Source organism: Sparus aurata, chromosome 21, assembly GCF_900880675.1.
Source record: "Sparus aurata chromosome 21, fSpaAur1.1, whole genome shotgun sequence".
NCBI classification, from domain to species: Eukaryota; Metazoa; Chordata; class Actinopteri; order Spariformes; family Sparidae; genus Sparus; species Sparus aurata.
The window spans coordinates 17,099,751-17,117,455 of NC_044207.1; the positions used below are offsets into that span (position 1 = coordinate 17,099,751).

Below are 17,705 nucleotides of genomic sequence, written 5' to 3' on the forward strand. Positions count from 1 at the left end.
GAGCATCTGCTCCTGACTTTTATTCATGTTGAAAATGTGGTGACCTTGTATGATATGATTTATTCATGCTAATAATAAATCTCTGCTCTCTGATTTACATTGTCTCATAAATTCATAGAGGTTTCATTGTCCGCCTGCGTCGTGATCAATGATATCTCGGTTGTTGACAGCGGCGTCCTCGTGCCGCCAGCCTAGATCCTTGGAAGTCGCGCAACACCTCATCACATTCATAACAATAAACTTTTTGATATTTAATCTAATCCACATTAGTTCACACAAGGTCTCTATTTCCTATTAAGCAGTGCAGCAAAAGCCAGACCCGTCTTCGACCTAGTCTTGACTAGTCACGCCTCGACTTGACTTGCTCACTCGCCTCACAAAATTCTCTCTATCTCAGTTCCAACCGCTCCGGGGCTTTAACAGCAATAAAACTTGGATAACACGCCTCCAGTTTCAAGTTCACTCCTCTCCATTGGCTTCCTATTGAAGGATTGATTTTAAATGTTTGACTTCTAGCTTACAGAAAACAAAACAGTCAGGCCCATCTGCACGATGTTGTTATGCCCTCTAACCACTGGGAGGAGTTCACATCCTCAGAGTAGGAAATTCTGGCTGCTCAAGATGTAACCTGAATATTACAGGTGAGGCAATCGCTGTTTGTTTTCTCTGGCTGTGTACGTGTAGGTTAAGACACGTACACCCCTCTCCTCCTCCCAAAAAGCAGTGTGAAGCTCCTGTTTCTAAAAGTTCTATTTAAGTAAAGTTTTGCTTGTGTAGTTGCTCACAGAGTTTCTCCAAGTTTGTGAAATCAATGTGAGGTGAAACACTTTATGGAAAACCACTTAAAATTATGCATATTTATTCTTCATACTGTCCCTCTAAGGTTAGAATTATTTTTATTGTGTGACTTTCACTACACCACCGACCACACACATTTACAGGAGACACTGTAGAAAAATGCTGAGTGACCACAGAAATGCAGATAAGGAGGAGAGTTTGGGAGCGGCAGTTATGTTTCCTAGTGTGGATGTATATGATTGTGTCAGGCTGTTTTGATAGATACATGCATCAAAAATTCATGACCTTGGGCGTGATGCACACTGCACATAAGCAAGTTTTGCTCCGATTCCTGCTCAGAGCAGTCAGAGCACAGCATACATCAACCTGTAGGCCAGATCCAGCACATGAATACAAAACAGATGAAGCCCTTTCCCTGTCTAAAGCTGTTGTTTTGATTTAATACAGCCGCAGAAGACAATGTCAAAGAATACCGCACATTGATATCTTACTCTGACTTTGGATTTTAAAGTTTGTATCTTGCACAGAGAGCCATGCGTCAGAAGGAACAATCCCAGATGTCAGTCCAAAATGGTTTATTTTGTAAAGGGGGCAGTTGGAGATGAGAAAACATGGTGCGCTACTAAATGATAATATATTCAAATGTACATGACATTCAAAAAAGGTATTACAGTTATCACTCAAATTTTCCACACATGAAGTTAAGTCTTCATTCCAATACGTTTTCCAAATGCAAATGGATAAAAAGTTTGTATATTTTCAAAATAAAAAAATATGTATCAACACAGTAAATCCTTGGGATGCTGAAAAGAAAAGAAATAACAGTTACATGCAGAATGTAGACTGATGACTTAGATTTTCTTGACTTGGAAAAAAAGAAATAAAAAAACACAAAGTGAATGACTAACGCATCTGATTAATTTAGAGAATAATCTGAAGTGAATCCTTCTGCTCTTCTGTCCTCACATAATTAAGTCACATTGTCGCATTGTTTCACTTGTTTATTCAGTATAATATAGGTCAATAGGAAATATAAGAAACTGCTATTAATGACAACATGAGTGGTCTTGGCTAGCCAACACAAACGGCACATATGTGTTGAGATGCCTCATGACAATGATGATCCAAAATAAATTACATTTGCCAAAACCTAACGCACGCACTGGTTGGGATGGGGGTAATAGGAGGGCTGGGCTCAATGTAGGAACAATAGACTCATGACTAGTCAAATACACTGTGAATGAAGCTCCTCTGGATGTGTGGCGTCCAGATGTACAACTGTAGAGTGAGTAAAAAGGTCCCAAAGTAGAAACTGCAGTCTTAACATGTGCCATACTTTAAAATGTAGAGGAATACACCCTTACACTCATCAATATGATGAGCAGAAAAGTCCCAAACCAAAGCTTTGAAGTCTTTATTTTTGCTATCGGGGAGAGGAAAAAATACTCGAAAACAAAAATAAAACACAAAACAGGAGAGGGAGGGAAGAAAAGACTCCAGATATTACGCTGAATGCAGAGAAGATGAACTGCACGAGTTGGGTGAGACACTCCGGCACAAGGGGTTATTTCCTGGAGCTAGACTTCTAATATCCAAAAGTACTGGTCTGGAGGACCCATGTTGGTCAAGGGGTGTCCATGGAGATGCCTACAGCAAAATGCCTCAACAGCAGCATCTTAGCAGGCTGTCCAAGAGTGACGCTATGTGCTTCCTGCTGCCTGGCTCTCTCCTCCCTCTGAATTACCTGCAGGAAGAAAGTGACAGCAAGTTGGCAAGGGTTTTTTTGTTTTGTTTCTGTGGCGTGAACGTATATCACGAAACAAAAAACTGTTGCAAAATGCAGGATCAAATGTCACCGACACCCCATATGATCATATTCATGTGACTTTTAAGTAAGTAAAAACAGGGAATGTTGAAACACACACATTAAGGATGAAAGTCACTCACTTGTAGCAGGAGTGGAGGCGGAAGCTGAGGCAGAGGCATTGTCTTCCTCATCGCTGTCGTCCTCGTTGGACTGCGGTACCTCCGCCTCAGGGATGGTTGTTGTTGGAGTCTCAGGCTCTTGCTCCGCCCTGCTCTTCAGGGCTAAGATACGGTGATGTAACGCTGCAGCCAATTGACCTACGTCCTTAGAGCTACCCTGAAGGGAGGAGAAAGTGAGACAGACCATTCAGCCACAACAAAAACAACATAATTCATCTTCTTACATTAGACAACTGATATCTTGTGATCAGTGGAGCAACTCAAAGCTCCATGAAGATGTTTCACAATTGTGCATCAATTCAAGCAAAACAGGAGCAGATCGGGAAGCAGTAATGCTTCTCACTGAATATGAAAATACAGTATATAGGCCTGTCATGAAGATGAGCCCATCTTAAATTAGGCCCGAATTCCAATTTCGTGCTTCAGTATCTTTGCACCCTCCAAAGTTTATGAGACTGTTATAACTCAGGACAGCTACCTGGCTCTGGCAACTACCAGCAAATTCAACAGGGTTGTTGATTGTTGAAATGCTGAGTTTACATATCGACTCTGAATATTTAAATCGGTTACAATATTCATCTTCTTCAGAATAGTTACAATAACACCAGCACACACACACACACACATTATTTTTATGGCCTGCTCTAGTGTAATGTATGGCAATACATACCGATATTAGGAAGACCTTGACCCCTTGGTCCTCTGTGTCCATGGCAGTGATTCGTACACTCTTCTCGCTAGCCTTGTCCACTTGCATCTGGGGCCAAAGTTTAGTGTTGAGGATCAACCGGAGGCTGCCCTGGGTCCTCATCACTGGAAGGGTTTAAACACAAAAATAATGAACCACAGGCCTAAGCAGCCACTTGTTTGACTGTTATTTGTAGTCCATGATAGTCTAACCTGAATCTATGATCACAGCTCTGCGAGTTATTTTTTAAGAAGGATAAATGACATACTCTTAATAGGAGGAATAACTGTAGTCCTAAAGTGCCAGCAAGTGTCCTTTCGAAGGTGACAGGATTTGTTTTATTTGCCATGATTTAAAAAGACTACTTATATATGTGTATTAACCAGCATAAATACAGTGTTAAGATTTTTACCTATGCAGTTCTGGTCTGAAATTAGTTGTGGTTTAACAAAAATCCTTTTAAAAATACAAGTGAAAGAAAATCCACTTCTCGGTAAAGCCTTGTCCTCTTTTGATTTTCTTTCTTTGATGACCAAACACTTCATACTTCACATTCCACCATTAGTGTATTTCACAGCATGCTGTGGTGTCGAGGCTACATAAATGTTTAACAGAGGAGTGGCTCCCCCTTGTGTTCAAAGTCAGGTATTGTAATAACAGTGGCACGGAAAAGCACAACCAAGTAGTTGAAAGTGTTATCTATTCATCCCATATCTAGCACAAACATTCAACTTAAAACATTACTATGCACTTTTCAATAACTGAACCATGAATGAATTAAGCTGTACACATTCTTAACAGCAAGTTGATAATATACTTTTTAAACTTCCATGAACACATGAAGATTTGGTGGGTGTTTTTACCTAAACGAGACTGTAGCGTGCCGTCGTCTGTTGATGCCATGTCGTTGAGCCTCAGCAAACCTCGACCTCTCTCTATCCACGACTGAGCAGTCTTCTCAAATACATATAACTTGCACTGCATCTGAAGTAAGAAAGAGATGACAAACAAGAATGTAACTTCTTTCTGCCATATTTATTTACTGCATGTGTTAAATCAAGAAATAACCTAATAATCTACCTGTAAAACATTGCTTTCTGATTCTTCTCCAGTTTTGACGTCGACTTTCTCTAAGATGCACTTCTTGGCTGTGGCTTTGGTGTAAGCTGCTGCAGACTCCTCCAAAGACTCTGACACACTGTTCACTGCTGAAATAAAAAACAGTTGTGAGTGTTAAATTTGGTTACTGGTATTTGCTTTTATCAAAAATTGATGTTTGAGAGTCTCCTCTCACTCTGAAGATGTTTTATTCTGACACACAAACGACATTCTGCGCAGTAGATTTTGTGCTAGCTGGTGCTGAAGGGCGATCATGAAGCACCCAGGCTGGCACTCCATCACTTAACACAGACGCTGCACAGGCTGCTGCAGATCATTTGCAGAGAAGAGCCACTTCAGTGCTAAGCCAACATTAATAAATGCCTGTGCACGTAGCAGCCATGAAAAGCTGAATTTCCTTTCATTGTCCCTGGACAAAGAGTCACTGAAACAAACTTGAAATCCACAAATAAATGCATGTACAGCATTATCTCTGTAGATAACGTAGCCTTGTATGTTTCGCATAAGAACATGCAATTGTTTCCACACATCGACCTTGGATACAAAGCACAAGTTCATGATTGAAACCAACTAAAGGAAATGCCATTCTCCAAAACAGAGCTACACGGTACAAACTACTTGCAAAGAGTAGTATAGACACAACCTCTAACTTTGTAAACATTTATTGGGTCAGGTCATGTAGCTTGTCTTGCATTTACAATGTATTGATTTTCTCCTAAAAACAAGCAGATTGTATTTTCTCATCTGAATTATTTTTTCTTCACACTTTGGGCAGATGTGGAATAAATTTCTCTTGCGCCTTCTGTTTGGGAGCATTTGCTGAGAATAAACAGGGACTGTGATTATCTGATTTGGTCAACAGGTGCTGTTTTTAAATGCAGTCTAGAGTCAGACTTAACTTTGTGTCACGAGATATGATTATATCAATGACATTGCAAATAAAAAAAGATACCACTACTCCTTGAGTTGTCAAATTCAATGGGTGATTGTCCTAATAGACAAACTGTCTCAGAAATGTGCGATGTATCACTAGTGATATGAAATGTGTTTGATTAGCACTCCATAAAGAGCTGTGGGTGTAATAAACACTGCACTTTGAGATTTGAGATGTGCCCAACAACAGTTGAAGCAGATATTAAAGTGAAACTCTCGCCAAAAAGTAACCAAGGCTTTATTTGTGATTGAACACGAGTCAAACCTTTGTGTAAATGCATAATTACGACGAAAGAGGCACTTTTAAGAGTTACTGTAGTTTCGTTTTCGGGCTAGCAAATTTTTAATGGAGTGAATGGGGCATTGGCACGCTAGCATCAAAATCGCTATTTTTAAAACACTAAGAAGGCTCGACACAACATGAAACTTTACTTGTAGTATCACCAGGGTCTCTACACATGAACAAGAGCATTGAGAACATTGTGTACACAGAGTTTACTAAAAAGGTTTTTGAACGGCTCACCGTAGGAGCTGGATCTCTGGCGCGCCGCCGTCATGGCAGACAAAAGGTGTTGATCCCCGAGTGCGACCTAACAGGTAGGAGGTCCACCATTACTCTCCTGCCTGTTAGGTCGCACTCGGGGTTCTCGGCTGGCAGGATGGCAGCAGGCAGAGCAAACATCTGCTAATGTGAGTTGTCCAAAAACTTTTTTAGTAAACTCTGCGTACACAAACAATGTTTTCAATGCTCTTGTTCATGTGTAGAGACCCTGGTGATACTACGGGCAAAGTTTCGCGTTGTGTCGAGCCTTCTTAGTGTTTTAAAAATAGCGTAAGAGTGCCCCTGCATTCCATTAAAAATGAGCTTGCCCGAAAACGAAACTACGGTTAATCTTAAAGTGCCTCTTTCGTCGTAATTATGCATTTACACAAAGGTTTGACTCATATTCAATTACAAATAAAGCCTCGGTTACTTTTTGGCAAGAGTTTCACTTTAATAGACTTTACATAAATAAATGTATCCTTGCTTCAGTGAGTGTATCTGTTGAACTGCTTATTTGACTGTCCCAGGTCTTGTTTTTCTCGTTAGCTGTCATCACTTGAATGTAGCCAAGTGACTGTCACAAAATATCAGTCATCAAGTCGAACATGAACATGCTTTTAATAATAAGTGGCAATGTGTCTTTACCCTTCTCTGGGGTGGTTTCCTGTGATGATGGCTCTGAAGCTGGGGGAACTGAAACTTCTTTATTTTCCTCATTTGAGGACTCACCCTTTGGGGGACTCTGAAAAACAACAAAGCTGATCATTGGCACTCGTTCAAAGTGCAATCATTAGGAGATTTCTACTTCTACTTAACAAGCTCCAACTTACCAGGACTCGTTCGGACATGTTCTGCCCAAATACAAATTTTGCCCCACTGTCTGTACTGTTTGTGGCATTTTTTGAACTGAAAGGACAGGAAAGTAAAATAAACATTAGTGAGTGGATGGAAGTTAAACATGAATGAAGAGGATTGCTATAAATATTCAAAAGGATGACATGATTTCATTACCTTGGGGTAGAGATGTACTGTAAGAAATAATTAGTGCCCTCTGATTGAGAGTCCAGTGGCACACCATCCTTTGACTTGCCCTCTGTACTGTTCTCTTCCAACTAGAGGAACAAACAAATTAGTTAAATGTGGAGTTATGCCTACAGAAACCAACCAAAAAAAACAAGAAAGATGAAAAAAGGTATTTTAATCCATGTTAATGCAAATCCTGATTCATTGTTGAAATCATATCCAAACATTTTTTTCACAACAGCTCCAGACTGACCACATCCTCATACAAAATCATAAAAAAAACATATTAGAGATTGTACAAACATCACAGGAAATGCACCTCTTATCAAGAAATGGAATCACAAAACACAACTGGAAATTCTCTAAGCAAGGAAACTGAGAATCTGTTTGTAATGTTACTAAACAAAAGGAATCTCTGTCTGTATGTGTGCCTCAAATATCTCTGTGGATCAGGATCAGACTGACCTGAGAGTTTCAACATGGCTGCTGCGTAGTTCAAGGGTGTGCAACGTCGGATTTGTTTGGACTACAATGATACCGTTAATAAATTATTTCAGAAATGCTTTACGAATTCCGCTAGCATTGCTAACCATAGCCACCATAGTCACATGCGAACCAGAGCCAATCGCTGCATACCGTAGCCAAGTGCGCACCAGAGCCAATCACTGCAGAGCCCGACTCCACGACACACCACAAGAAACAAGCAGATTTATAGCTGCAGGGCGCGAGCTGGACCGGGATTTTGCCGGCGGTTCGGTCCTGTTCTGTGCATCTAAACTGACTGTTGTGGATTAATGAGACTAAACAAGTCAGGACTGAGTCTGTTCGGGTCTGAGGAGATCCGGATACGCAAGGACAACAAACTGTGGATGTTCGTGTGCAGCTAGCTGCAAGCCCACCCCCACCCCCACCTCCTCCTGAGTCGACGGACGTGCCAGTGCGTCACGTGACCTATTTAAGATGACGTAGCAGCAAGCCGCAGCCTCTGTGAGTCTCGGTTCCGACGTATGTGTTGGAGGTGCCTTCAAACTATATACCAGTTTTTAAATCGTGTTGATAGGCCAAGTAAAACCGGACTTATGATAAATAATGTCCGCTATGTTTTTTCGCGAACATTGCGGTCACGTTTGCAGCGCATTTGGTGCAGGAAGAAACGGTCAAAACGGATCACAAAATTAAATGCCAAACTACGTGATTTGGTTGCTTAGGAACGGGGGGAAGTTGTTGGAGGGACAGTGACAGAGATAGCGAGTTTTGAGAGATTTGTGACATTAAGCATGTTTGGAGTGTATCATTAGTGTGTTATGTAGTGTTTAGTTTAGTGTGTAGTGGAGTCGTTTCTTTTTTTGTTTAATGAGGCAAAACACTGAGGAGACTGCTGAATGTTCAGCAGGCAGGAAGGAGCTGGGGGAAACATATCACTACGTATAACTTTGTAAATTTCAAAAATTTTTTAGCAAACAGCAATTTATATATTTGCATTATAAGTAACAAAAATAGTTCATTAAACATATTTGTGGTTTTCACAGTAAAAAATCTAAATTTTATCTACTCGGATTTTATGTTTTTTGTAATTTAAGGTCCATTGTGTTGTAACAGTTTGTCAAAATGAAAAAATAACTGTACAGTCACACATGTGAGGTTGTGCTGAAAATAATGACACCAAGCAAGGCAAGGTAAATAGTTTTTAAGGTGAAATATTATGGCAAAATCAAAAATAGTCAAAAACAGCCAATTATACCCTGGAATATCGGATTTCACAACAAACCTAAATATCCCTGACGTCTCACCTTCAAACACAGCGTCATTTGGCCATCCATGAAAAAGCTACTTAACCTCCCACTTTTCTATAGGAATACATATTTCTGCACTAGTCCTATAAAAAGGCAACTCAATATTCAGACTCATCTAAAAAAAAGAACCCCTCCTGCTTCTCTGCCTGCCACATTCAACTGTGTTTCTGTTGGTCACACATTCTCGCCTCAAGTTTGCACGCTCACTGTGGCAGGCAGAGGTGTAAGAGTGGAAAACAACCTACCTTTGCTCTGTCTTTGATATTCTGACCAAACACAAAAGATATTGCTACATCTGCCTCCTTCTTCTCTATTCCGCCTCCATCTTTGTTACCACTTGCTCCATCTTCCTCATTTTCATGTTTCTGAAATGGGAACCAAAAAAAAAAAAGCACAGGATCAGCTTTATATACCTTTTTCTATATGGCAATTCTCCAACAATACTTTTCTGTTTTTAATAGAATAAAAGCATATTTACAAACAAATGTAAAGGTACATGAAAACAAGCTCTTCTGTAAATTACCCACAGCTTTATACTTTCCCACACTCTCTGGTGTCTTAAACAAAGCCTGTACTGAACTGACTGGCATTGTTTTTTTAATACCAAGCCCTTGATTATAATACGCAGAGATTAAGCCACTCCTAACCAGTGACTTGGCCAAGGAGGCTGAGTGCTCTGTGTTGTTCAGGAAGAGGGACTGGGCCCCAGGTGCCCCATCTGATGACTTTTTCACACCATTGGTTCCACAACTGGAATCTAAATGAACAGACAGAAAGGACAAAGATCATTTACTGGGTTTTTCTGTGTTTGTTTATTTCTGTGTGCTGAAGAATGTTTAGAGTGAAAGGCACATGCAGAAAACAAACTCTGGAAGTTAACAATATTCAACGTTTAATGAGAAGTCAGGAAAAAAAAAGATGTTATAGGTTGACTGAGAATATTTCTAAGCTGCACTCACTGGACTCTATATGTGATTTAGAGGGTGGTGCCTGGAGAACTGCAGGGCGGAGGACACTGCGTTGCTGTTCCTTAGGTTTCTGACTTGGGACACCTGAAATAGAACCAACTTGTCTCATACTTTTCAAACACAGTATGATGTTCTGTGTCTACATGTTTAAGTTGAGATGTTCCATTTCTAAAAAGGGGGCATATAAAAAGGGTGCAAGGCTAGGTTCAAATTCAAGTCTTTCTTTCCATTTCAATAAAGTCGGTGTGTGAAAAACAACACAAAAAATGCGCTCGACTTCAAACACCAACCTGAACTTGGTGCCTGTCCATGTATGAGAGTTGGTGGCTTTAAACGGAATCCCATAGGCTTCTCCTCTGGTGAGACGGGGCACAAGAGAAGGCAGACATTAAAAAAAGATCTAAGAGTCGCACAGCAACTTCTGAAGGGTACGTTCCTTCAGTCTTTGCACCTTTCTAACCAAAGGGCCCGTTACCACAGCAACCCTTATAGAGCCTCAGGAGTTGCAATCCAACTATTGTGCAGTAACATGGCGGGCTCTAGGGCCTCTGATCTATTTCTACCACTGAATCTCCATCTCGGTGGCTTTATCAGCCTGACATGACCTGGCCCTAATCAGTGCTAATGCAAAAACCTGAACGCACTTTCAAAAAGTGCATCCTCATTTTCCCAGGTTCACTACCGTGTCAAGCTGTGCAATGGACAGAAAAACAATGATAAAAGCAAACTAAACTGTGCAATTTAACCAAATCAACAAAATCACCACATACTTTTAAGATCGATTGGTGTTTGATTTTTTGCTTGTTCATATTTGTTTTCACTTCAAAATTTATGCTTTACATAATATGCTAAAAATGGTAATTAATTGTGCTGTCCATTTGCTCAAGTGGATGCCCCTTCCTCTCTGTAAAGCTGTTCTAATGGCAGAATGAGTAGGCTTCGTCTGTTGTGGTTTGTAAATATACAGGGTCTGCCCCTCCTTCCCGGCTCAACAACACCAGAATTACACACCCCCTGACTGCAGTTGCCAGAACACTGCCCAAAGTAGGCTACCACCTGGTTACTGTTTTAATAGTCCTGCTATTGGTTACTGGCTGGGTGCTACACACCCACTTTTAAAGGTTGCTGCCCAGAAACACAGCATATTGAGAAAAGAACAGCATAGGTCTGTGTCTCTGCAGATAAATATCTACACACTTTCAGTGGGTCACAAGTGATGATTGATAGGGATTACTTTCAAGTTAGTCCAAACACTTTTCCTACTCATTCTGCCTTTAACTGGTGACATCATCTCTGCAACCAAAAATGGCAAGTAATCCGGAGCAAAAAATAAAAAAGACATCTTATTAAAAAAAAAATTTCAAATAATTCACAAATTACAGTTTTAAAGTCCCACTGCAGTTTTGATTTTACCATATTTCTATCTTGCCTGTATAACAGTGCAAATTACAGCCCGTTTTGAAGTAATGTGAATTTGTGTACATTCAAATATATGACTGAGATGCCTCATCGACAATTTATATACATTTTATCGGTTTTGCATTTCTTTCTCCAATGAAATCCTCAGGGTGAAGTAAAACAAATGTTCTGCCTGAAATGGTGAACAGCATACTACCAACTGTGCCGTACACTGTATGTGTGACCCACAGAGGATAACCAGCAATTTGAGACACAAACCAAAAGCAACATTTTATTCCTCTTTTTCAGGAGAACGAAATGCTTTTTCACAAATACAAAACGACTAATGTGGGAATGGCTATTAAACATGTAAGTTCTATACAGGGCAAGATAAGACACAGGGGCCCACCAGTGTGAAACAAAACGATCTAAGCCTTTCCTCTGACATGTTCAGTAGCACTACACAAACTGCAGCCAACAATCAGCACATGACACTATGGCATCTTACAACAATAAACCATCTGTAGCTACCAATATCAAGCTTAACTTTCTTCCCAATACTGCCATCATAAATTTGGCTTGTAAACTAAGAATTTGTTTCCCAGCTGAACCTTGCAGTTCAAATAGTAATAATCCAGAACAGAACTACATTATGTACTGGCATGACTACAGGTCATACAAGGTCATAATGTTCCCACAAGGAGTCTTTCCTGTATTACTAGTAATTTTGAGAAGCTCATCTTTAGCCACTTGTTTTTCATTTAATACCAACCACTAAATGAACCAAACAAATGCAACAAATACGTTTCACCTCTCTGTGCTGGGCATATTGCATGTTTTACTTGCAACACATGACACAAACTGCCACAGACCATTGGTGCAGTCATAAGAGAGAGAGAGCAGAAGACCAAATTCTTTTGAAATGACCAAACCTCAACCAGAAGCTTAACACAAGTAGTAAGCTGAGCTGTGCATTCTGTAACTGCACATTTTCCTCCATCCATTTCCTGAATTATGTCAGATCTCCGCAGGAGATACTTAGCGGTTTAGCTCATAAGTATAAATACAACATGTGAGTTAACTGGTGCTGGTCAGATCAAAGAGGGTGCATTTGTAATAAGCAAACCTTCACTGACATCTTATATGCAGCTACTAATGGGTTGAAATAAGGAATCATTACCACATGTTCAGAAATTATCACGCAATCAATGCAAAAGTTATTCTTTACCAATCCCAGTCAATTTATCAGGTTTGTTGATATGTCTAACCATTGAAAGTAAAATTTTACTGCAGGGGGCCTTTAAGCTGTGAAGGTTAACTAATGGCGGTCTAGATGCCTCACCTGGCTCAGAGTCAGAGTTCCCAGTCGGAGACTGGCAGAAACTTGAGGGCATGAATACATTGTTCTTGGGAACTGCAAAGTAGCAAACAGGCATTGCACTCAGCATACAAATCAATGTGTACACCACAAGCAAGAACCAAGAATACACAAATGCTCTGCTTAGTCAACACGTGCCCTTACCAGAATGTGGGGGTGGGAACGATGAGGTCCTTTCCCTTTTCACAGGGGGGATATAGCTTCCCTCGTCTTTATCTGAATCTGGAAATGGTGACAAAATATTAATAAATAAATCTATGAGAAAGATAATATTACCAAAGAAAGTAGATGGTTTGACATTTAGATTTACCTTCTCCATCCTCTGCACTTGAGCCCTCTGCAGATCGCTACAAGAGAACACAATGAGCTTTTTAGTTTATATTAATTCCATAAGAGTAGTCTTGGTCATTCATATTATTTAAAAGAATACGGTCACTTCAAAAAATAACACTACTTTGCATTTTGCTTGACCTCAGTGGTATTCAGTCTGGAGCTGAAATATTAGGAAACATTAAAAAGCGGTATCAATTCAAGCAAAATGTACCTGATGTCACCAGATTTAGAAATGTCATCAAGACTTTTAACAGCCCTGCAAATGGTCAGAGATTTGATCTTACCAAATCTTCTGCAATGTGTAAAGAATGCAGTCCAGACTCAATAAACAAAGTCTGCAAATCATAATACAGGGCTTCAGCTTAAACAAATACTTGAATAACATAGAGAAACTTACCTTCTGTGCTTTATCTTTTTGGAAAACAAACACAGGGGGCGCTATGGCAGGCTTGTCTGTTAAGAGAAGATGTAAGCTAGTCATCCAAGCACTCAAAGTGTAGTAAGTAATCCAGTCTGTTTGGATCTTCTTCATAGTTTACTGTGGAAAATAAATGAGCTAAGGCTATGGGCTACTCATTTCATGGCCCTGAAATTCTTCTTTAAAAGCCAGTGACAACATGGGTCTTGATAAAGCTAGTTCTAAAAGCATAATCATTAAGGACTAAATCAAACACCAAAGTCGTATTGCACATATGATCCCAAAAGTCATCCAAAATATCCAGAGGTGAACTTAGACATCATAGACATCCAATTTTTCACAGATGGTATATCAGGTGATATCTTTGGTTAACAAACCTGCGGTGCTTGCCTTAAGAAATACCTCCACCATTATGAATTTTCCCGTGGGGTAAAACACAAATGCCTACAGTTTATTTGAATGTCAGTTTCATCCAGGGTCAGTGTGAAAACAATCTGGTGTCTCGAAAGAATACTGCTGAGCGATGCATAATTTCAGTGATCATCAGCAAGTAAAATTAAATCAGCTCTTCACCAGTCTATACAACAGTTGCTCATGCAATCCTCTTAGTAGCACCAGAAAAAAATTAGATCACATTAAGGCAGTATGGCCTTAAAATAATATGATTTTTTAGGCTTTATACACAATAAATACCTACAGATTTAGAAAATGTCCTCAAAAGCACTCATTAGATTTTACTGTGATGCAGCCTTTGAAACAAGGAAAAGAACACACTTATGCCATATCATGATATAACGGTATCCAAATCTCAGATGGTATATAGTCTCTTATCACTACAATGATATACATTGGCCAGCCCTAGATCGCATAATGCTCACCTAATCTGAATAATTCTAAAATACAGAAACAATGCAGCCAAATGTAAAATAAACTTAAGTATATACCCATATATCAAACAACCATCCAACTTTCAGCCATTCCACATGGACAAGCAGCACCTATAGCTACTTTTGCGATCAAAAATGGGGTTTTATTCAGACCATCACCAAAGATGCTGTTGCTGCTAAAAGCCATTGTCATGATCAAAACACGAAAACCAATCGCAGTCCCAGGTAATAACTGATGTCACCACGCGTCTACCTTCACACTGTAACCTCTCTCAGATGTGTAATCCTATAATGTTAGCAGACAAAGGTTTTCCTCCGTCTGGGTTGGGCCTATTAGACTGAGCAGGTGTAGCATCGTTGTCGTTGTGAGCCTTGCCGGGGCATAAAGGCATGCGGTAAAAGCAAAGTAGCCGACAGCACACGGCCACGATTGTTTACTGCACTGACGTGCACCATCTCTAACACAACCCGTCGTTGCTAATACACGCAGTTTATGTATGGAGCGCGTTTAATGGCAGAAAACGTGAACATGTTGTGTGACCTATATTTAACATCAGGCTTTGCATCTCCTTGTGACGTGCAGTTAGCTATTTTGGCAATTGAATGCAACAATTCCAGCATGCAACACTGCTATTCATATAAGACATTCAAGCAACCCGAGATGTTCCCGGCGTATGTTAACTAGCTAGCATTTACACCATATGACCCGTTCCAGCAAATAGTCGGCGCCACCAGTTGTTCCCTTAAGCACCGAATGTAGCCTAGCTTACTGGCTATAGTTAGCTTGCTAATTCGCTCCATCCCGCATGAGTCATCTCGCCTGACAAGCAAAGGCGAGATTCTCACCAATTTCTCCCGTAGTCAACGGATCATTACAATGATAAACATGTCTGATTAGTCTTAATGGAGAGCACACAGGAAGCAGTGATTACAACCAAAGCATCGCCTCTTAACTGACGTTTTTCTCTCTGCGCGCCTAAATGAAAGTCAAGCAATCATGCAACTGAGTGCTAACTGCATAAAATAACAAGATGATGTCGGGCTGTGAACGTTTCTCATCACAATACACAGCATATTACTGGCACCGAGCTCACATATGAGCTTTTCCGCTTTGGCCTAGCAAGCTTTGGTTTAGTCTCACATTAAATCTTTTAGCTAACCACAAACGGCAAAACACACAGCCTATAAATAGCCGGGTGCTAGCGTGAGGAGGTAAGCCAGCTAGTGACAGGGAGCATTCGAGGGCGTTCCGAAGCATTCCAGGTATTACCCGCAGCCCAGTCGTTAGCATTGTTAGCCCGCTTGCTATCGTTGTAGTCTAATGAACGCCGCGAAGCTATAAAGCTCCTGAACTCGCAGTTAACATGCGGCCAAGCAGCTGAATTCCAGCAATCAAATGTGCAGACAATGTATAGGCGCCGTTCACAACAACACAGAAGCAGTATTGTTTTTCTTACACTGCCACTTACTCACCTTCGTTTGCCAAGTCCGCCATTTTACTTCGACGCTCACACACCCACAACCCACCGCGCAGATAATACAAGTTGAGGCAGAGATGTTTCAGTGGCGGCGAGCACATTGCCGCCGTTTATTGATGCAGCGAGCGACCCCCTCTCATCTCCAGTGCCCTCCAATATGCCAGAAAGATACCGTTTTTACATGTCTGTCACTATGTTTATGTTTTCTTTATTGAAAACAGTGTCTTTAGCATCCCCAAGCAGCAGCTTAAAGTTTGTTTGGATAGCCTGACTCATTCAAGGCCCATAACGTTACCATGCTGCGCTAACAGTTTTAAAAAGTGTCCGGAGCTGTGATAAGGTTGCACAGGAGGTCAAAAAAGGAATATGAATAAGGTTAGATTCCTTTATCCTTGGAAAGAGCAGCTAAAATTAATTCAAGATGCAATATGTATATTTTTTTTGGGGGGGGGGGGGGTAATCAGAAGAGACAGATCTTCAATGACTGATTTTTTATTATGGCTCAACAGAGTATCCTCTGGACGGCAAAGAATGAGACCTGAAAGAGAAGCTGAACTTGTTTTAATTTATTTTTTATACTCAAGCTTTAGCAGCGAAGATAAGTACTACAATGGTACGTCACAGGGAGGAGGGTGAGTCAACGGCAAAGGTGGGTCATAAATAAGTAATAAAGTACATTTATACATTATATATAAAATGGACTGAGGAGAAATGTGTCTTTCTTCCAATGGATTTTTTCTTACACCCTTCCCCCATTGAGTCATTCCATTCATGGATGTAGCTTTCTTGTTTATTTTTCCTTTCCAGTTGCAGCTGTAGCTCTGCACGCTTCTCCAGAAATGTTACTCAACAGGTAGTGGTGGTGGTATGTAGTATGACAGCCAGAGATATGAAGGTACACAAACAAGGCATAGTTCATATTTCATGGATTCAGATTGTTTTTCTGATAATCATGTCTGCATTTATACACATGGTGGTGCAGTGCCACCTCACAGTGAGGATGTTAATAGCTTTGAAGTCTACAGGAGAGTTGTGCTTTACTGTCAGAAAAAAACAACTCATCTGACAATTATGAAATTTAAAAAAATAAAAATAAATGGTTGTGATGTTCACCGTGATGGTTTCAGATCTATTTTCACAATAGAAATTAGTGAAAACAAAAACTGACAGTTCTTTGGCAAATGGCTCAAGAATGAGCGATTACAAAACAGATTTGATTAAAGAAAATCTTATGAGTTTTAGTGGCGGCCATTGTTCCCACTCAAAACACTTATGTGTGTATCCTTGAGGTCTAACACACATGGGGAATACATTTCCTACCTCATAAGCCTTTCTGAATGTTTTGAAACAAGCATTGTTTACACCAGCTTGCGCTCTCTTTCTAATCTTTTACGGGTGCGCTACCTTTTATAGAGGCCACATTTGCTATGTTGTGAATCAGACATGAAAGCATCGATGGGCTGTTCTGCTGTGCTGATTGGTTCCGAGAACTGTAAACACGGGAAGGCCACTATACTCTGATCGGAGCCAGGAGTGCCTCCTGCTCAGACATTTAGGAATCAAGTCCGAATTCACAGTGGTTTCTGCACATTATTGCTTGACGTATTTATCAAACCCACCTGTTTTAACATGGATCTCTTAACAGCTCTGTGTTGTTTATAGACTGTCTGAGCTGACTGGCCTGTGGGTTTTTTTTCAAGCCAATGCGGTTCCCTTAACCTGCCACCAGAGGGGAAAATAGTACTGAAAACTGGAGACGTAGTGAGTCTTCTTTACACATAAACATCCCATACTATAGTCTGTATCAGCTTTTTCAGAAATGTTATTCAGAACATAACATAACATACTAATGAATCAGCGCTTTACATTTTAGAGGTTTTTGAATAATTTTATACACATTTTCCAACACAACACAACCTAACACAACATGATGTAACTTAACATAATATAACATAACATAC

General features: G+C 40.3%; 1 protein-coding gene across 6 annotated transcripts; it reads right to left on the reverse strand.

Annotated features, from left to right (window-relative positions):
* Positions 1-1,356: 1,356 nt before the first annotated feature.
* On the reverse strand, positions 1,357-15,840 carry ranbp3b (RAN binding protein 3b). Of its 6 annotated transcripts, XM_030402894.1 has the most exons (18): positions 15,740-15,781; positions 13,359-13,414; positions 13,083-13,121; positions 12,939-12,975; positions 12,773-12,850; positions 12,593-12,664; positions 10,143-10,208; positions 9,844-9,936; positions 9,532-9,641; positions 9,130-9,249; positions 7,080-7,180; positions 6,899-6,974; positions 6,714-6,810; positions 4,553-4,680; positions 4,336-4,456; positions 3,455-3,597; positions 2,746-2,941; positions 1,357-2,542 (listed from the first exon to the last, which is right to left on the reverse strand). In XM_030402894.1, the coding sequence occupies exons 6-18, from the start codon at positions 12,642-12,644 to the stop codon at positions 2,499-2,501; spliced, it is 1,347 nt and encodes a 448-aa protein (XP_030258754.1). In that variant the 5' UTR covers positions 12,645-12,664; positions 12,773-12,850; positions 12,939-12,975; positions 13,083-13,121; positions 13,359-13,414; positions 15,740-15,781; the 3' UTR covers positions 1,357-2,498. The 6 variants fall into 6 exon arrangements, with proteins under 6 accessions (XP_030258754.1, XP_030258750.1, XP_030258749.1 ...); XM_030402890.1 differs by lacking the exon at positions 13,083-13,121 and having other exon boundaries at positions 4,553-4,677; positions 15,740-15,840; XM_030402889.1 differs by lacking the exon at positions 13,083-13,121 and having other exon boundaries at positions 15,740-15,840.
* Between the last annotated feature and the right edge of the window lie 1,865 nt (positions 15,841-17,705).